At 34.2% G+C, this 19841-nt stretch overlaps 1 protein-coding gene across 1 annotated transcript; it reads left to right on the top strand.

The window, feature by feature from the left end:
- Positions 1 to 317: 317 nt before the first annotated feature.
- On the top strand, positions 318 to 1359 carry LOC139845656 (uncharacterized mitochondrial protein AtMg00810-like). The gene is made up of 2 exons (XM_071835921.1): positions 318 to 473; positions 571 to 1359. The coding sequence occupies exons 1-2, from the start codon at positions 318 to 320 to the stop codon at positions 1357 to 1359; spliced, it is 945 nt and encodes a 314-aa protein (XP_071692022.1).
- The last annotated feature ends 18482 nt before the right edge of the window (positions 1360 to 19841 follow it).

The raw sequence follows: 19841 nt of genomic DNA, 5'->3' as shown, positions 1-19841 counted from the left end.
AGAAGCTTACTGGTTCCGATAAATATGGCTCATGGAAGCGATCTATGATGATTGCCTTAAATGCAAAGAACAAACTGAAGATCGTTAAGGTGAACTTGCTGAACCAGAAACTAATTCAAGAACAAGAGCACTATGGGAGATGAAAAATGACATGATTATATCATGGATACTCAATACGATAACGGACCAGATCAGCAACTCATTCAATTTTGTCAACACTGCAAGTGAACTATGGAAGGAGCTTCAAGAGCAATACTCTCAGCTTGATGGCCACAGAATCTATCAATTATAAAGAAACCTTTGCACATGTTGCAAAAATGGTAACAGTTAGGGCACTAATTGCAACCGCGGTTCACCATAATTGGGAAATTGAACAACTAGATGTCAATAATGCATTTCTCCATGGTGATCTAAATGAAGAAGTCTATATGCACATACCACAGGGATATACCAAATCTGTTCCACCAAACTCTGTTTGCAAATTACAAAAGTCTTTATATGGTTTGAAACAGGCTAATAGATAGTGGTTTACTAAACTCACTTTTTCTGATAACTTATGGCTTTAAGCAGAGCTATGCAGATACCTCCTTGCTCACATATAATAAGGGTACCACTTTCTTGGCACTTGTCATCTATGTTGATGACTTGCTTCTTACTGGTAACAATCCCAAACTCATTTCTGATGTTAAACAGCAGCTTGATACAACTTTTAGCATCAAAGACCTTGGTTCCATACATTACTATCTAGGGATTGAATTCCTTAGAAACTTACAAGGTATTACAATATCACAAAGGAAATATGCCTTGGAACTTCTTCACTTAGCTGGTATACTTGTTGAAAAGCCATCTAATATCCCTTTAGATCCAACCATTAATCTCACAGACAACATTGGTGAACCTTTACCTGATGCTACCCAATACAGAACACTTGTTGGCAAACTAATTTATTGCACTATCACCAGGCCTGACTTGTCCTTTGCAGCTCAAATACTTAGTCAGTTTAGTCAATCTCCTAAAACAAGTCATCTTCAGGCCTTATACAAAGTACTTAGATACATCAAGTTGTCTCCTGGACAGGGCTTACACTTTCTACAACATACTTCATTATCTTTACAGGCCTACTGTGATAGTGACTGGATCAAATGCTCTATTTCTAGAAGGTATGTTACAGGTTACTGCATTTACTTGAGTTCTTGTTTAATTTCCTGGCAATCCAAAAAGCAAACTATGGTGTCTAGATCATCTACTGAAGCAGAGTATAGGGCACTTGCAGACTGCACTTGTGAAATAACATGGCTACAGAGTTTATTACATGACCTACATGTTCCTACTACCACATATGTCCCTATTTTTTTGTGATAATGCCTCCACAATAGCCCTAGTAGCAAATCCTGTACAACATGCAAGGACCAAACACATTGAAATTGACTGCCATATTGTCAGGGATAAAGTCAAAGCTGGTCAACTTTCTATTCATTTCATCCCCTCTACAGCACAAATTGCAGATGTTCTCACCAAACCACTCTGCAAAGCTCCATTTCATACTTGTATCTACAAGTTTGGCATATGTGACCCATACACATTGCCAACTTCCGGGGGGGGTGTAGTGACCCGAACTTTTCCATGTTTATATATATTAATTGAGATTGATATTTACATGATTAAATGTTTCCAACATGTTAAGCAATCAAACTTGTTAAGACTTGATTAATTGAAATATGTTTCATATAGACAATTGACCACCCAAGTTGACCGGCGATTCACGAACGTTAAAACTTGTAAAAACGACATGACGATATATATATGGATATACATATGGTTAACATGAGATTATGATAAGTAAGTATCTCCATAAGTATATTAACAATGAGTTATATGCATATAAACAAGACTACTAACTTAAGGATTTCGAAACGAGACATATATGTAACGATTATCATTGTAACGACATTTAAATGTATATATATCATATTAAGATATATTAATATATCATAATATCATGATAATATAATAATTTAACATCTCATTAGATATAATAAACAATGGGTTAACAACATTAATTGAGATCGTTAACTTAAAGGTTTCAAAACAACACTTACATGTAACGACTAACGATGACTTAACGACTCAGTTAAAATGTATATACATGTAGTGTATTTAGATGTATTAAAATACTTTTGGAAGACTTCAAGACATATATCAAAACACTCATACTTAACGAAAATGGTTACAGTTACTTTCCCATTCTTTTCTTTCATCAAGAATTCTAGTCGTATTCTTACCCGTATTATACACAGCTTCAAAACGTACTTACTATGGGTATATACCAATAGGAACTAGCATGGGATTCCACTCTTGATTATGTCATGTATGACTAATCAATTTTGTAGTGACCCGAACTTTTCCATGTTTATATATATTAATTGAGATTGATATTTACATGATTAAATGTTTCCAACATGTTAAGCAATCAAACTTGTTAAGACTTGATTAATTGAAATATGTTTCATATAGACAATTGACCACCCAAGTTGACCGGCGATTCACGAACGTTAAAACTTATAAAAATGACATGACGATATATATATGGATATACATATGGTTAACATGAGATTATGATAAGTAAGTATCTCCATAAGTATATTAACAATGAGTTATATACATATAAACAAGACTACTAACTTAATGATTTTAAACGAGACATATATGTAACGATTATCGTTGTAAAGACATTTAATGTATATATATCATATGAAGAGATATTCATACATGATAATATCATGATAATATAATAATTTAAAATCTCATTTGATATTATAAATATTGGGTTAACAACATTTAACAAGATCGTTAACCTAAAGGTTTCAAAACAACACTTACATGTAACGACTAACGATGACTTAACGACTCAGTTAAAATGTATATACATGTAGTGTTTTAATATGTATTTATATACTTTTGAAAGACTTCAATAAACTTATCAAAATACTTCTACTTAACAAAAATGCTTACAATTACATCCTCGTTCAGTTTCATCAACAATTCTACTCGTATGCACCCGTATTCGTACTCGTACAATACACAGCTTTTAGATGTATGTACTATTGGTATATACAATCCAATGATCAGCTCTTAGCAGCCCATGTGAGTCACCTAACACATGTGGGAACCATCATTTGGCAACTAGCATGAAATATCTCATAAAATTACAAAAATATGAGTAATCATTCATGACTTATTTACATGAAAACAAAATTACATATCCTTTATATCTAATCCGTACACCAACGACCAAAAACACCTACAAACACTTTCATTCTTCAATTTTCTTCATATAATTGATCTCTCTCAAGTTCTATCTTCAAGTTCTAAGTGTTCTTCATAAATTCCAAAAGTTCTAGTTTCATAAAATCAAGAATACTTTCAAGTTTGCTAGCTCACTTCCAATCTTGTAAGGTGATCATCCAACCTCAAGAAATCTTTGTTTCTTACAGTAGGTTATCATTCTAATACAAGGTAATAATCATATTCAAACTTTGGTTCAATTTCTATAACTATAACAATCTTATTTCAAGTGATGATCTTACTTGAACTTGTTTTCGTGTCATGATTCTGCTTCAAGAACTTCGAGCCATCCAAGGATCCATTGAAGCTAGATCCATTTTTCTCTTTTCCAGTAGGTTTATCCAAGGAACTTAAGGTAGTAATGATGTTCATAACATCATTCGATTCATACATATAAAGCTATCTTATTCGAAGGTTTAAACTCGTAATCACTAGAACATAGTTTAGTTAATTCTAAACTTGTTCGCAAACAAAAGTTAATCCTTCTAACTTGACTTTTAAAATTAACTAAACACATTTTCTATATCTATATGATATGCTAACTTAATGATTTAAAACCTGGAAACACGAAAAACACCGTAAAACCGGATTTACGCCGTCGTAGTAACACCGCGGGCTGTTTTGGGTTAGTTAATTAAAAACTATGATAAACTTTGATTTAAAAGTTGTTATTCCGAGAAAATGATTTTTATTATGAACATGAAACTATATCCAAAAATTATGGTTAAACTCAAAGTGGAAGTATGTTTTCTAAAATGGTCATCTAGACGTCGTTCTTTCGACTGAAATGACTACCTTTACAAAAATGACTTGTAACTTATTTTTCCGACTATAAACCTATACTTTTTCTGTTTAGATTCATAAAATAGAGTTCAATATGAAACCATAGCAATTTGATTCACTCAAAACGGATTTAAAATGAAGAAGTTATGGGTAAAACAAGATTGGATAATTTTTCTCATTTTAGCTACGTGAAAATTGGTAACAAATCTATTCCAACCATAACTTAATCAACTTGTATTGTATATTATGTAATCTTGAGATACCATAGACACGTATACAATGTTTCGACCTATCATGTCGACACATCTATATATATTTCGGAACAACCATAGACACTCTATATGTGAATGTTGGAGTTAGCTATACAGGGTTGAGGTTGATTCCAAAATATGTATAGTTTGAGTTGTGATCAATACTGAGATACGTATACACTGGGTCGTGGATTGATTCAAGATAATATTTATCGATATATTTCTGTATATCTAACTGTGGACAACTAGTTGTAGGTTACTAACGAGGACAGCTGACTTAATAAACTTAAAACATCAAAATATATTAAAAGTGTTGTAAATATATTTTGAACATACTTTGATATATATGTATATATTGTTATAGGTTCGTGAATCAACCAGTGGCCAAGTCTTACTTCCCGACGAAGTAAAAATCTGTGAAAGTGAGTAATAGTCCCACTTTTAAAATCTAATATTTTTGGGATGAGAATACATGCAGGTTTTATAAATGATTTACAAAATAGACACAAGTACGTGAAACTACATTCTATGGTTGAATTATCGAAATCAAATATGCCCCTTTTTATTAAGTCTGGTAATCTAAGAATTAGGGAACAGACACCCTAATTGACGCGAATCCTAAAGATAGATCTATTGGGCCTAACAAACCCCATCCAAAGAACCGGATGCTTTAGTACTTCGAAATTTATATCATATCCGAAGGGTGTCCCGGAATGATGGGGATATTTTTATATATGCATCTTGTTAATGTCGGTTACCAGGTGTTCACCATGTGAATGATTTTTATCTCTATGTATGGGATGTGTATTGAAATATGAAATCTTGTGGTCTATTGTTACGATTTGATATATATAGGTTAAACCTATAACTCACCAACATTTTTGTTGATGTTTTAAGCATGTTTATTCTCAGGTGATTATTAAGAGCTTCCGCTGTCGCATACTTAAATAAGGACGAGATTTGGAGTCCATGCTTGTATGATATTGTGTAAAAACTGCATTCAAGAAACTTATTTTGTTGTAACATATTTGTATTGTAAACCATTATGTAATGGTCGTGTGTAAACAGGATATTTTAGATTATCATTATTTGATAATCTACGTAAAGCTTTTTAAACCTTTATTGATGAAATAAAGGTTATGGTTTGTTTTAAAATGAATGCAGTCTTTGAAAAACGTCTCATATAGAGGTCAAAACCTCGCAACGAAATCAATTAATATGGAACGTTTTTAATCAATAAGAACGGGACATTTCAGTTGGTATCCGAGCGTTGGTCTTAGAGAACCAGAATTTTGCATTAGTGTGTCTTATCGAGTTTGTTAGGATGCATTAGTGAGTCTGGACTTCGACCGTGTTTACTTAAAAAATGATTGCTTAACAAATTTTGTTGGAAACTATATATTTTTAACATGTGAATATTATGTGATATATTAATCTCTTAACGCGTTTGATATTATGTGATAGATGTCTACCTCTAGAACAAGTCCCATTGACTCACCTAATAATAATGAAGAGTCAAATGTAAATTGGAATGATTCGTGGACTGATTCACAAGTTCCCGAAGAGGAACCGGAAGAAGAGTCGGAACCGGAAGAAGAATCGGAACCGGAAGAAGAATCGGAACCGGATGAAGAAATAGAACCGGTGGGGGAAATAATAAAACGGTTAAGTAAAAGAAAATCCTCAACCAACCGACCAAGGTTAATTATGGTCAATGGTGTTTCCGCCAAGGAAGCAAAATATTGGGAGGATTACCAATTCTCCGATGAATCGGATTCTGACGAGAATTCCGATGATGTTATAGAAATTACCCCAACTGAATTTAAAAAGGCAAAAGAAAATAATAAGGGAAAGGGCATAAAAATAGAGAAATCTAATTCCAACCCCGATGAACTTTATATGTATCGTCAACCCCCGAAGTCCTTAAGTTGTAACAATGACCCGGGAACCTCTAAACCACCAGGTTTTTCTAAACCAATGTGGATAACGACGGCTCGTATTAGGGGAACATCATATATCCCTAGAAACTTGGCAAAACGAACCAAAACCGAAGAAGAAGAAACAAGCGAGTCGGAATAAGATAGTTGTATGCGTGTGGTGTAATATAAGTAATATAGTGTGCTTATGCTTTATGATATATGTAAAAATTGCTTGTATTAATAAGTATTTTTTTTTTATGAATCTAACTCTTGTCTATTTTACAGTATAAAAACACAAAATGGATAGACAACCCAATATTTTAAGAGACCTACCCGGAGACATGACTGATGAAATCTTGTCTAGAGTCGGTCAAAATTCTTCGGCACAACTATTTAAGGCGAGATCAGTTTGTAAGACATTCGAAGAACGTTCCAAGAATGCCTTGGTTTATAAAAGGCTTTCGTTCGAAAGATGGGGGATATCACATTGGGAAATCCATAAGTTACGATGTGTTTACTTTGACGCATATATTGCGGGGAACCCAAATGCTATTTTACGCAATGGGTTAAGAAATTATTTTGACTCAATATATCCGAATATTGGACTTCGTGATTTAGAAAAAGCGGCTAACATGCAACATAAAGAAGCATGTTATGCTTACGGATTAGTAATGTTCGCTTCTCACCAAAGTGAGAACAAGAACATCGGCCTACAACTATTAAACAAAACGTTCCCACAAGTGACGGAGTCGGTAATTGGGGTAAGAAATGAGGTTTTTAGATTGTTACGGGACTGTTGGACATTACGTAACCCTCGTCCCTTTGACGACGTTACAACATGCGGTCTTATCAACGGCCATAACGGTTATGTTCCACAAGACCAAGGATGGGAAGTAGTCCTAGTAAAACCAGAATGCATGACTTGTTTCTGGACGTATGAATTACGTGTCTTTATTGCCTTTGCTGAACGACTTGTGTACTAGCTAGAATTATCTTCACAACTATCTTGTATCAAAGTTATTGTGTGCTATATTTCATGCTTTATGTAAAATAAGCGGTATTGTAAGTTTGTAAAATATTGTATAAAAGTTGAACGCGAAATATTATTATAATCAGTTTTTCATATAGAATTGTAGTAGTTGAATTGTATATTAGCTACTAAGTATGAACTTAACGGGTAGGTACTACCCGAATTTAAACTTATAAAACGCTAATATGAAGAAAAAGCTTTTATAAATGAGTTCATATTATGCTACGAAATACTATTAACTACTCTTAATATTCTGTATGATTAACTTGTTCCATTTGACTATTTTGAAGGAAATGGCACCGACTACTCGACACACCGTGAATATGAATGAAGAGGAATTCCGTACTTTTCTAGCTTCAAACATAGCCGCAGTACAGGCTGCGCTACATACCAACAATAACCTTGGATCTAGCAGTACAGGAAATCGTGTAGGATGCACCTACAAAGAATTCACTGCCTGCAAACCTTTGGAATTTGATGGAACCGAAGGACCGATCGGATTGAAACGGTGGACCGAGAAGGTCGAATCGGTGTTTGCCATAAGTAAGTGTACTGAAGAGGACAAAGTGAAGTACGCTACGCATACCTTCACAGGTTCTGCGTTAACATGGTGGAATACCTATCTAGAGCAAGTGGGACAAGACGATGCGTACGCACTACCGTGGTCAGCATTCAAGCACTTGATGAACGAGAAGTACCGTCCCAGAACCGAGGTCAATAAGCTCAAGACAGAACTTAGAGGGTTACGAACCCAAGGATTTGATATTACCACGTACGAAAGACGATTCACAGAATTATGCCTATTGTGTCCGGGAGCATTCGAAGATGAGGAAGAGAAGATCGACGCGTTTGTGAAAGGATTACCGGAAAGAATCCAAGAAGATATAAGTTCACACGAGCCCGCCTCCATACAACTGGCATGTAGAATGGCTCACAAACTAGTGAACCAGATTGAAGAAAGAATTAAAAAACATACTGCTGAAGCGGCCAATGTGAAGCAAGTCAAAAGAAAGTGGGAGGAAAACGGTGATAAGAATCACCAATACAACAACAACAGCAATTACAACAATAATCGCAACAATTATCCCAACAATCGCAACATCAATCGCAACTACAACAAATGGCCCAACAACAACAACAACAACAACAACAACAGCAACAACAACAATCATCCCAACAACAATAATAACCGCAACAACAACAACAATCAGAAGCAGCTATGCCAAAGGTGTGAAAAGTATCACTCGGGGTTCTGCACCAAATTTTGCAACAAGTGTAAAAGAAATGGTCATAGCGCGACGAAGTGTGAGGTCTACGGACCAGGGGTTAATAGAACGAAAGGAACAAATGGTGTCGGAACGAGTAATGGCGGAGCAAGTAGTGTCGGAGCAAGTTATGCCAATGTAGTTTGTTATAAATGTGGAAAACCGGGCCACATTATTAGAAATTGCCCGAACCAGGAGAACACGAATGGACAAGGCCGCGGAAGAGTTTTCAATATTAATGCGGCAGAGGCACAGGAAGACCCAGAGCTTGTTACGGGTACGTTTCTTATTGACAATAAATCTGCTTACGTTTTATTTGATTCGGGTGTGGATAGAAGCTATATGAGTAGAGATTTTTGTGCTAAATTAAGTTGTCCATTGACGCCTTTGGATAGTAAATTTTTACTCGAATTAGCAAATGGTAAATTAATTTTAGCAGATAATATATGTCAGAATCGAGAAATTAAACTGGTTAGCGAAACATTTAAGATTGACTTGATACCAGTAGAGTTAGGGAGTTTTGATGTGATAATCGGTATGGACTGGTTGAAAGAAGTGAAAGCAGAGATCGTTTGTTACAAAAATGCAATTCGCATTATACGAGAAAAAGGAAAACCCTTAATGGTGTACGGAGAAAAGGGCAACACGAAGCTAAATCTTATTAGTAATTTAAAGGCACAAAAACTAATAAGAAAAGGTTGCTATACTGTTCTAGCACACGTCGAGAAAGTACAAACTGAAGAAAAGAGCATCAATGATGTTCCCGTCGCAAAAGAATTTCCCGATGTATTTCCGAAAGAATTACCGGGATTACCCCCACATCGATCCGTTGAATTTCAAATAGATCTTGTACCAGGAGCTGCACCAATAGCTCGTGCTCCTTACAGACTCGCACCCAGTGAGATGAAAGAACTGCAAAGCCAATTACAAGAACTTTTAGAGCGTGGTTTCATTCGACCAAGCACATCACCGTGGGGAGCTCCTATTTTGTTTGTCAAGAAGAAAGATGGTACATTCAGGTTGTGTATCGACTACCGAGAGTTTAACAAACTTACCATTAAGAACCGCTACCCACTACCGAGAATCGACGACTTATTTGATCAACTACAAGGCTCGTCTGTTTATTCAAAGATTGACTTACGTTCCGGGTATCATCAAATGCGGGTGAAAGAAGATGATATTCCAAAGACTGCTTTCAGAACACGTTACGGTCATTACGAGTTTATGGTCATGGCATTTGGTTTAACTAATGCACCAGCTGTGTTCATGGACCTTATGAACCGAGTGTGTGGACCATACCTTGACAAGTTTGTCATTGTTTTCATTGATGACATACTTATTTACTCAAAGAATGACCAAGAACACGGTGAACATTTGAGAAAGGTGTTAGAAGTATTGAGGAAGGAAGAATTGTACGCTAAATTTTCAAAGTGTGCATTTTGGTTGGAAGAAGTTCAATTCCTCGGTCACATAGTGAACAAAAAAGGTATTAAGGTGGATCCGGCAAAGATAGAAACTGTTGAAAAGTGGGAAACCCCAAAAACTCCGAAACACATACGCCAGTTTTTAGGACTAGCTGGTTACTACAGAAGGTTCATCCAAGACTTTTCCAGAATAGCAAAACCCTTGGCTGCATTAACGCATAAAGGGAATAAATTTGAATGGAATGATGAACAAGAGAAAGCGTTTCAGTTATTGAAGAAAAAGCTAACTACGGCACCTATATTGTCATTGCCTGAAGGGAATGATGATTTTGTGATTTATTGTGACGCATCAAAGCAAGGTCTCGGTTGTGTATTAATGCAACGAACGAAGGTGATTGCTTATGCGTCTAGACAATTGAAGATTCACGAGAAAAATTATACGACGCATGATTTGGAATTAGGCGCGGTTGTTTTTGCATTAAAGACTTGGAGGCACTACTTATATGGGGTCAAAAGTATTATATATACCAACCACAAAAGTCTTCAACACATATTTAATCAGAAACAACTGAATATGAGGCAGCGTAGGTGGATTGAATTGTTGAATGATTACGACTTTGAGATTCGTTACCACCCGGGGAAGGTAAATGTGGTAGCCGATGCCTTGAGCAGGAAGGACAGAGAACCCATTCGAGTAAAATCTATGAATATAATGATTCATAATAACATTACTACTCAAATAAAGGAGGCACAACAAGGAGTTTTAAAAGAGGGAAATTTAAAGGATGAAATACCCAAAGGATCAGAGAAGCATCTTAATATTCGGGAAGACGGAACCCGGTATAGGGCTGAAAGGATTTGGGTACCAAAATTTGGAGATATGAGAGAAATGGTACTTAGAGAAGCTCATAAACCCAGATACTCAATACATCCTGGAACGGGGAAGATGTACAAGGATCTCAAGAAACATTTTTGGTGGCCGGGTATGAAAACCGATGTTGCTAAATATGTAGGAGAATGTTTGACGTGTTCTAAGGTCAAAGCTGAGCATCAGAAACCATCAGGTCTACTTCAACAACCCGAAATCCCGGAATGGAAATGGGAAAACATTACCATGGATTTCATCACTAAATTGCCAAGGACTGCAAGTGGTTTTGATACTATTTGAGTAATAGTTGATCGTCTCACCAAATCAGCACACTTCCTGCCAATAAGAGAAGATGACAAGATGGAGAAGTTAGCACGACTGTATTTGAAGGAAGTCATCTCCAGACATGGAATACCAATCTCTATTATCTCTGATAGGGATGGTAGATTTATTTCAAGATTCTGGCAGACATTACAGCAAGCATTAGGAACTCGTCTAGACATGAGTACTGCCTATCATCCACAAACTGATGGGCAGAGCGAAAGGACGATACAAATGCTTGAAGACATGCTACGAGCATGTGTTATTGATTTCGAAAACAGTTGGGATCGACATCTACCGTTAGCAGAATTTTCCTACAACAACAGCTGCCATTCAAGCATTGAGATGGCGCCGTTTGAAGCACTTTAAGGTAGAAAGTGCAGGTCTCCGATTTGTTGGAGTGAAGTGGGGGATAGACAAATTACGGGTCCGGAGATTATACAAGAAACTACCGAGAAGATCATTCAAATTCAACAACGGTTGAAAACCGCCCAAAGTCGACAAAAGAGCTACGCTGACATTAAAAGAAAAGATATAGAATTTGAAATTGGAGAGATGGTCATGCTTAAAGTTGCACCTTGGAAAGGCGTTGTTCGATTTGGTAAACGAGGGAAATTAAATCCAAGGTATATTGGACCATTCAAGATTATTGATCGTGTCGGACCAGTAGCTTACCGACTTGAGTTACCTCAACAACTCGCGGCTGTACATAACACTTTCCACGTCTCGAATTTGAAGAAATGTTTTGCTAAAGAAGATCTCACTATTCCGTTAGATGAAATCCAAATCAACGAAAAACTTCAATTCATCGAATAACCCGTCGAAATAATGGATCGTGAGGTTAAAAGACTTAAGCAAAACAAGATACCAATTGTTAAGGTTCGATGGAATGCTCGTAGAGGACCTGAGTTCACCTGGGAGCGTGAAGATTAGATGAACAAGAAATACCCGCATCTATTTCCAGAAGATTCGTCAACACCTTCAACAGCTTAAAATTTCGGGACGAAATTTATTTAACGGGTAGGTACTGTAGTGACCCGAACTTTTCCATGTTTATATATATTAATTGAGATTGATATTTACATGATTAAATGTTTCCAACATGTTAAGCAATCAAACTTGTTAAGACTTGATTAATTGAAATATGTTTCATATAGACAATTGACCACCCAAGTTGACCGGCGATTCACGAACGTTAAAACTTGTAAAAACGACATGACGATATATATATGGATATACATATGGTTAACATGAGATTATGATAAGTAAGTATCTCCATAAGTATATTAACAATGAGTTATATACATATAAACAAGACTACTAACTTAAGGATTTCGAAACGAGACATATATGTAACGATTATCATTGTAACGACATTTAAATGTATATATATATCATATTAAGATATATTAATATATCATAATATCATGATAATATAATAATTTAACATCTCATTAGATATAATAAACAATGGGTTAACAACATTAATTGAGATCGTTAACTTAAAGGTTTCAAAACAACACTTACATGTAACGACTAACGATGACTTAACGACTCAGTTAAAATGTATATACATGTAGTGTATTTAGATGTATTAAATACTTTTGGAAGACTTCAAGACATATATCAAAACACTCATACTTAACGAAAATGGTTACAGTTACTTTCCCATCTTTTCTTTCATCAAGAATTCTAGTCGTATTCTTACCCGTATTATACACAGCTTCAAAACGTACTTACTATGGGTATATACCAATAGGAACTAGCATGGGATTCCACTCTTGATTATGTCATGTATGACTAATCAATTTTAACTTCTACCATGAGCTAGTCAACTAACTAGAACTCCTTTTAACCCCACTCACCACTCACCAATTACCACTCATCATTCACTCCATTTCACTTCCAATTCTCTTTCTAATTCTCTCTCAACACACACACACTATTATGAACGTATTTTTCCAGTAGTTAATCATCATCTTCATCAAAAATCACTTCAAGAATCAAGCTATAATCATCATAGGAAGAACACTTCAAGAACACTTCAAAAATCCCTTCAAGTTTACTAATTTACTTCCAAGCTTTCTAATCCATTCCAAGTAATCATCTAAGATCAAGAAACCTTTGTTATATACAGTAGGTTATCTTTCTTATTCAAGGTAATATTCATATTCAAACTTTGATTCAATTTCTATAACTATAAACTATCTTAATTCGAGTAAAAATCTTACTTGAACTTGTTTTTGTGTCATGATCCTACTTCAAGAACTTTCAAGCCATCCAAGATCCTTTGAAGCTAGATCATTTCTTGTCACTTCTAGTAGGTTTACCTACTAAACTTGAGGTAGTAATGATGTTCATAACATCATTCGATTCATATATATAAAACTATCTTATTCGAAGCTTTAAACTCGTAATCACTAGAACATAGTTTAGTTAATTCTAAACTTGTTCGCAAACAAAAGTTAATCCTTCTAACTTGACTTTTAAAATTAACTAAACACATGTTCTATATCTATATGATATGCTAACTTAATGATTTAAAACCTGGAAACACGAAAAATACCGTAAAACCGGATTTACGCCGTCGTAGTAACACCGCGGGCTGTTTTGGGTTAGTTAATTAAAAACTATGATAAACTTTGATTTAAAAGTTGTTATTCCGAGAAAATGATTTTTATTATGAACATGAAACTATATCCAAAAATTATGGTTAAACTCAAAGTGGAAGTATGTTTTCTAAAATGGTCATCTAGACGTCGTTCTTTCGACTTAAATGACTACCTTTACAAAAACGACTTGTAACTTATTTTTCCGACTATAAACCTATACTTTTTCTGTTTAGATTCATAAAATAGAGTTCAATATGAAACCATAGCAATTTGATTCACTCAAAACGGATTTAAAATGAAGAAGTTATGGGTAAAACAAGATTGGATAATTTTTCTCATTTTAGCTACGTGAAAATTGGTAACAAATCTATTCCAACCATAACTTAATCAACTTGTATTGTATATTATGTAATCTTGAGATACCATAGACACGTATACAATGTTTCGACCTATCATGTCGACACATCTATATATATTTCGGAACAACCATAGACACTCTATATGTGAATGTTGGAGTTAGCTATACAGGGTTGAGGTTGATTCCAAAATATATATAGTTTCAGTTGTGATCAATACTGAGATACGTATACACTGGGTCGTGGATTGATTCAAGATAATATTTATCGATTTATTTCTGTACATCTAACTGTGGACAACTAGTTGTAGGTTACTAACGAGGACAGCTGACTTAATAAACTTAAAACATCAAAATATATTAAAAGTGTTGTAAATATATTTTGAACATACTTTAATATATATGTATATATTGTTATAGGTTCGTGAATCAACAGTGGCCAAGTCTTATTTCTCGACGAAGTAAAAAAATCTATGAAAGTGAGTTATAGTCCCACTTTTAAAATCTAATATTTTTGGGATGAGAATGCATGCAGGTTTTATAAATGATTTACAAAATAGACACAAGTACGTGAAACTACATTCTATGGTTGAATTATCGAAATCGAATATGCCCCTTTTTATTAAGTCTGGTAATCTAAGAATTAGGGAACAGACACCCTAATTGACGCGAATCCTAAAGATAGATCTATTGGGCCTAACAAACCCCATCCAAAGTATCGGATGCTTTAGTACTTCGAAATTTATATCATATCCGAAGGGTGTCCCGGAATGATGGGGATATTCTTATATATGCATCTTGTTAATGTCGGTTACCAGGTGTTCACCATATGAATGATTTTTATCTCTATGTATGGGATGTATATTGAAATATGAAATCTTGTGGTCTATTGTTACAATTTGATATATATAGGTTAAACCTATAACTCACCAACATTTTTGTTGACGTTTAAAGCATGTTTATTCTCAGGTGAATACTAAGAGCTTCCGCTGTTGCATACTAAAATAAGGACAAGATTTGGAGTCCATGTTTGTATGATACTGTGTAAAAACTGCATTCAAGAAACTGATTTCGATGTAACATATTTGTATTGTAAACCATTATGTAATGGTCGTGTGCAAACAGGATATTTTAGATTCTCATTATTTGATAATCTACGTAAAGCTTTTTAAACCTTTATTTATGAAATAAAGGTTATGGTTTGTTTTAAAAATGAATGCAGTCTTTGAAAAAACGTCTCATATAGAGGTCAAAACCTCGCAACGAAATCAATTAATATGGAACGTTTTTAATCAATAAGAACGGGACATTTCAGGGGGGGGATAAAGAGATATATGAAGATGAAGCACATCACAAAGTCAAAGTTGTGGTCAACTCACTTTTATCACAATACATGAACAGACAAAAGCATTTTATTAATTGTAATTGTATTTAATTTATTCACTAAATATGTATTATTGGTTGTTAGAGAGTTACTTACAAATTAGTTAGTAGTTAGTGGTAATTAGTTGATAGACATAGAGATAGTATAAAAAGGTTGTATTCTTCTTCATTTGTACTGTAGAAACATTTTATCCTCATCAATGAAATTCATGGCGATTATGCCAAATTCATAATCTTGTTAGACTAAAATTGGCAAATTCTGTTACACCAGTAATTCTTTGTATATATTCCGTACTTATTATTACAGTGTACTTTGTTTTTTACTCGTATGAATATGAATATTTAGGGTTGCCCGACATCAATTTGAAACAGTTTTACTAAAAAAAACAAAATGATTCATGACAGGTCTTAAATCAAACCAATTTTTGGATCAATTATAAATGAAATCGAATTGATATTAGACTTCGATTTAATATTACAATCACAATATTTTGTTAAACCAAATTCAAATTTATATATTTAAAAATTATTATGTATGTAAATTTTTCTAATTCGTCATCTATACAATATACAATAAAATATTTTAATTTATGTCACAATATTACTATCCATGGTATAAATAAATATCTGAATTTCTCATAGAATCCTTTAGCCTTTGTAATTTCATTTGATAACACTAAATATAAATACACATACATGATACATCATACAATACTTGCAAAAAGTTCCAAATGAAATTTGAGATTACTAGCTTTTAATTTATATCAGTGAAAGTTCTAGTTTCAAAGTGTTATGATCATATGAGTCAAAGTAGATGGCTAACAATTTAATGCTTCCACAAAAGTCAAAGACAAATTTGCAAGTTGATATATGGTGACAATATTTTGTACAGTAATCAAGTAGTATAAATAAGTGTTGAATGTAAGAATGAAAATTGCACCGTTTTTGAACACATACTTCAAGTACTTTTCATTCTTTCATTTCTTACTCTTGCATTACTATAATATCTATAGTAAGTTTAAACCACTAAAGGTAGTTATAAGCCTACTGAATTATAACACGTTATCAGCACGAAGTGCTCCGTATAATCAAGGTTTATCTAAGCAAGCACAAGTCACTAATCAAGTTCATGATGTACACTACTGGAGTGCAAAATCAGTCAAATGGTGGGAATCTTTGTATTGCAGACAGTGGTACCACACACACTATACTCAAATTTAAAAAATATTTCACTGATTTTAAAGCAACAGAAGGAACGGTACATACTATATCAGGTCCTGCGGATTTAATAAAAGGAATGAGAAAAGCAAAATTTATGTTACCAAATGGTACAAATTTTCTGATAAAAATGCCTTATTTTCTCCCATGTCAAAGAGAAATTTTTTAAGCTTCTCTGACATATACCAAAATGGTATGATTATCAGTCAGTGACTACAGAAAATGATAAATATTTAAGTATCACTGACAAGAAGCATGTGATTAAAAAACTACCAAGACTTAGTTCTGGTTTACATTATATATATATAAATGTACCAGAAACACACATGGTAGTTAATGAAAAGGCATGTGATCCTGTAATGATCAATCTGTGGCATGAAAGATTAGGCCACCCAGGATCAACAATGATGAAAAGAATAATTCAAAATACATATGAAAATCCATTGACGGATCAAAAGATCCCTCATGATGCAATTATCCCATGTACATCATGCTCACTTGGAAAATTGATAATAAGACCATTACCTCTTAAGGTTGAAAAAGAATCACCAATGTTTCTTGAAAGAATTCAAGGTGATATATGTGAACCAATTCATCCACCATGTGGACCATTTAGATATTTCATGGTCCTAATAGACGCATCTAGTAGATGGTCTCATGTTTGTCTATTATCAAGTCGAAACATGGCATTTGCAAAATTTCTTGCTCAAATTATTAAATTGAGAGCACATTTCCCTGATTATACTATTAAAAGGGTGAGATTGAATAATACTGGTGAATTTACATCTCAAGCATTTAATGATTTTTGCATGTCTATTGGGATTGTTGTTGAACATCCTGTTGCTCATGTACATACACAAAATGGTTTAGCCGAATCACTAATCAAATGATTTCAGTTAATAGCAAGACCATTGATAATGAGAACAAAACTCCCAGTATCTGTATGGGGTCATGCAATTTTACATGCTGCATCATTAATTCGCATTAGACCAAGTGCAAGTCATACATATTCTCCCTTGCAACTTGCTTTTGGCCATCAGCCAAATATTTTCCACCTTAGAATATTTGGTTGTGCGGTTTATGTTCCTATCGCACCACCACAATGCATTAAAATGGGTCCTCAAAGAAGGATGGGAATATATGTTGGATATGAAACATCTTCAATCATAAGATATATTGAACTCATGACGGGTGATGTTTTTACAGCACGTTTTGCTGATTGTCACTTTAATGAAACATTGTTCCCTAGATTAGGGGGAGAAATAAAAAATAAAGAAAATGATGTTTCATGGTGTGAACTATAACAACCCTAATTTTCCGTTACTTCCGTTAACCTTCCGTTAGTTTATTTAACGGCGATTATTTAACTTTTGTGCGTTTACGTGTATTAAATGCGTAATTGATCTTCGGAGGGTTACAATAATTAATATGGGTTGATATTAATTCAAATAAATATTTCGGTTAATGAAATACGATAAAAAAGACACGATTTTTGATAATAGCTTTTTGAGCAACGAAACGCTCGAGTTTATTTTAATAATTAATTTTATTAATTATTAACTTTTTAAAATATTTAATTTATTGAGTTTTTAATAAATTAAATAATTAGTTGCGTTTAACGATCGGGTTAGCGTTCCGGGCCTTCGGTACGACTAAACGGCACTTAAAACGGACCACGATTACACGGAATTACAAAACACGAGCCCGGAAACCCCATGTGGGCCATATTCGGCTGACCCCTCCCCCATTCCCCCTTAAATTTCTATTTTAGGCCTTTTTACTTGTTAACTAGTGATTAGGGCCTAAATATAAATTAACATGTAAAAGCAAACACTGCCATAATCCCTACCCTAATATTCCAGTCGACTAAATTGGCTCCCTCCTCCCTCTTCCAGGCCGTTGACTTCCATCACCACTACCACCATCAAAAATTTAATTTTTGCTTAAGCCTTGAACACGAAAGTTGCAATTCTCGGTCTCCTCTACGCGTTGGTATAATTCTTTTAGCGATCTAAGGTATAATTGCATGAACCCTAATTCTTAAAATCTGATTTTCATGAGAGTTTCATAGTTATGTTGTCAATTGCTCAAGTCTATACGCGTACGTGTTAATCGTTATCGTTATTTTGATTGTTTGATGCGCTAGGGTTTAAAAACGAATTTGTTATTGTTTGATCAGAAAAATTAAGTTTTTCAAATGTTAATTATTATGTTATAATCAGATTCCTTGCGAAAAACTATTGAGTTTAGGCTTTGGATTCGCTTGATTTCGTTTCCGTATGATTAAGTTATGTCAATTTGAATTATCGTTGTGTTTTTGTTGCTTGATCAGAAATCTGGTATTGATAGACAACGAATTGGAATGTGAGACTTATACCACTGGAAATATAATTTAAAAACACTCAATTTAGACTAGGATATCATGTCGTTGCCTTATGTATAACCTGAGATATGCTTGAATTAGTGTAAAAGTAGTTTTATACAGCACTTGCATGAAAATAACCTTGTATGATAAAATTTTTTAACTTCTGTGATTAAAGCTTTGCATATTTGAAAATTAGACAAAAATTAATTCATCTTTCATGTGGATATCATAGGCTAATTGTATCTAGATCTTCGGATAATCGCGTGCGAATGTGGCTAACTAAATGAGAATCGAATCGAATCTGTAACTTGCTCACGGTTTTGTACTCTGTGGATTGTGTGAATTGCATGAGCATGTATGCTTCTGGAAAATGAAACTTAACATGATATGTGACTTATTTTCAGTTTATGTCAATCTCTGAAACCTTATGAATTGGGCACAATAGAGCCATACTTTATGTGAATTTGGGTTTGAGCTAAAAACTGAACGTTCAACTTGCATGAATAAACTTTACAAATTGGCTAAACAAAAGTTGCTAGATTTTTGATATATGTTACTTTGATTTGTCCTTGAACTATGGCCACTGGTCTTGTATCAATTTCATGTTCCTAACTCTGGTTATAGCCAAAATGAAATCAGTGCGCGGTCAGAAACTGACTTGACAAACCCCCAATGTTTCCCTTCTGATTCCTGACTTTTAAT

This window comes from Rutidosis leptorrhynchoides, chromosome 1 (genome assembly GCF_046630445.1).
Source record: "Rutidosis leptorrhynchoides isolate AG116_Rl617_1_P2 chromosome 1, CSIRO_AGI_Rlap_v1, whole genome shotgun sequence".
Classification (NCBI taxonomy): Eukaryota; Viridiplantae; Streptophyta; class Magnoliopsida; order Asterales; family Asteraceae; genus Rutidosis; species Rutidosis leptorrhynchoides.
The sequence above is the reverse complement of the archived record's forward strand: the minus strand, read 5'-3'. Positions and strand labels throughout refer to the sequence as shown.

Coding starts and splice junctions, on each gene's coding strand:
- LOC139845656 (XM_071835921.1), top strand. CDS start 318: ATGGTAACAGTTAGGGCACTAATTGCAACCGCGGTTCACCATAATTGG. Junction 474..570: donor AATCTGTTCCACCAAACTCT/GTTTGCAAATTA, acceptor GGCTTTAAGCAG/AGCTATGCAGATACCTCCTT.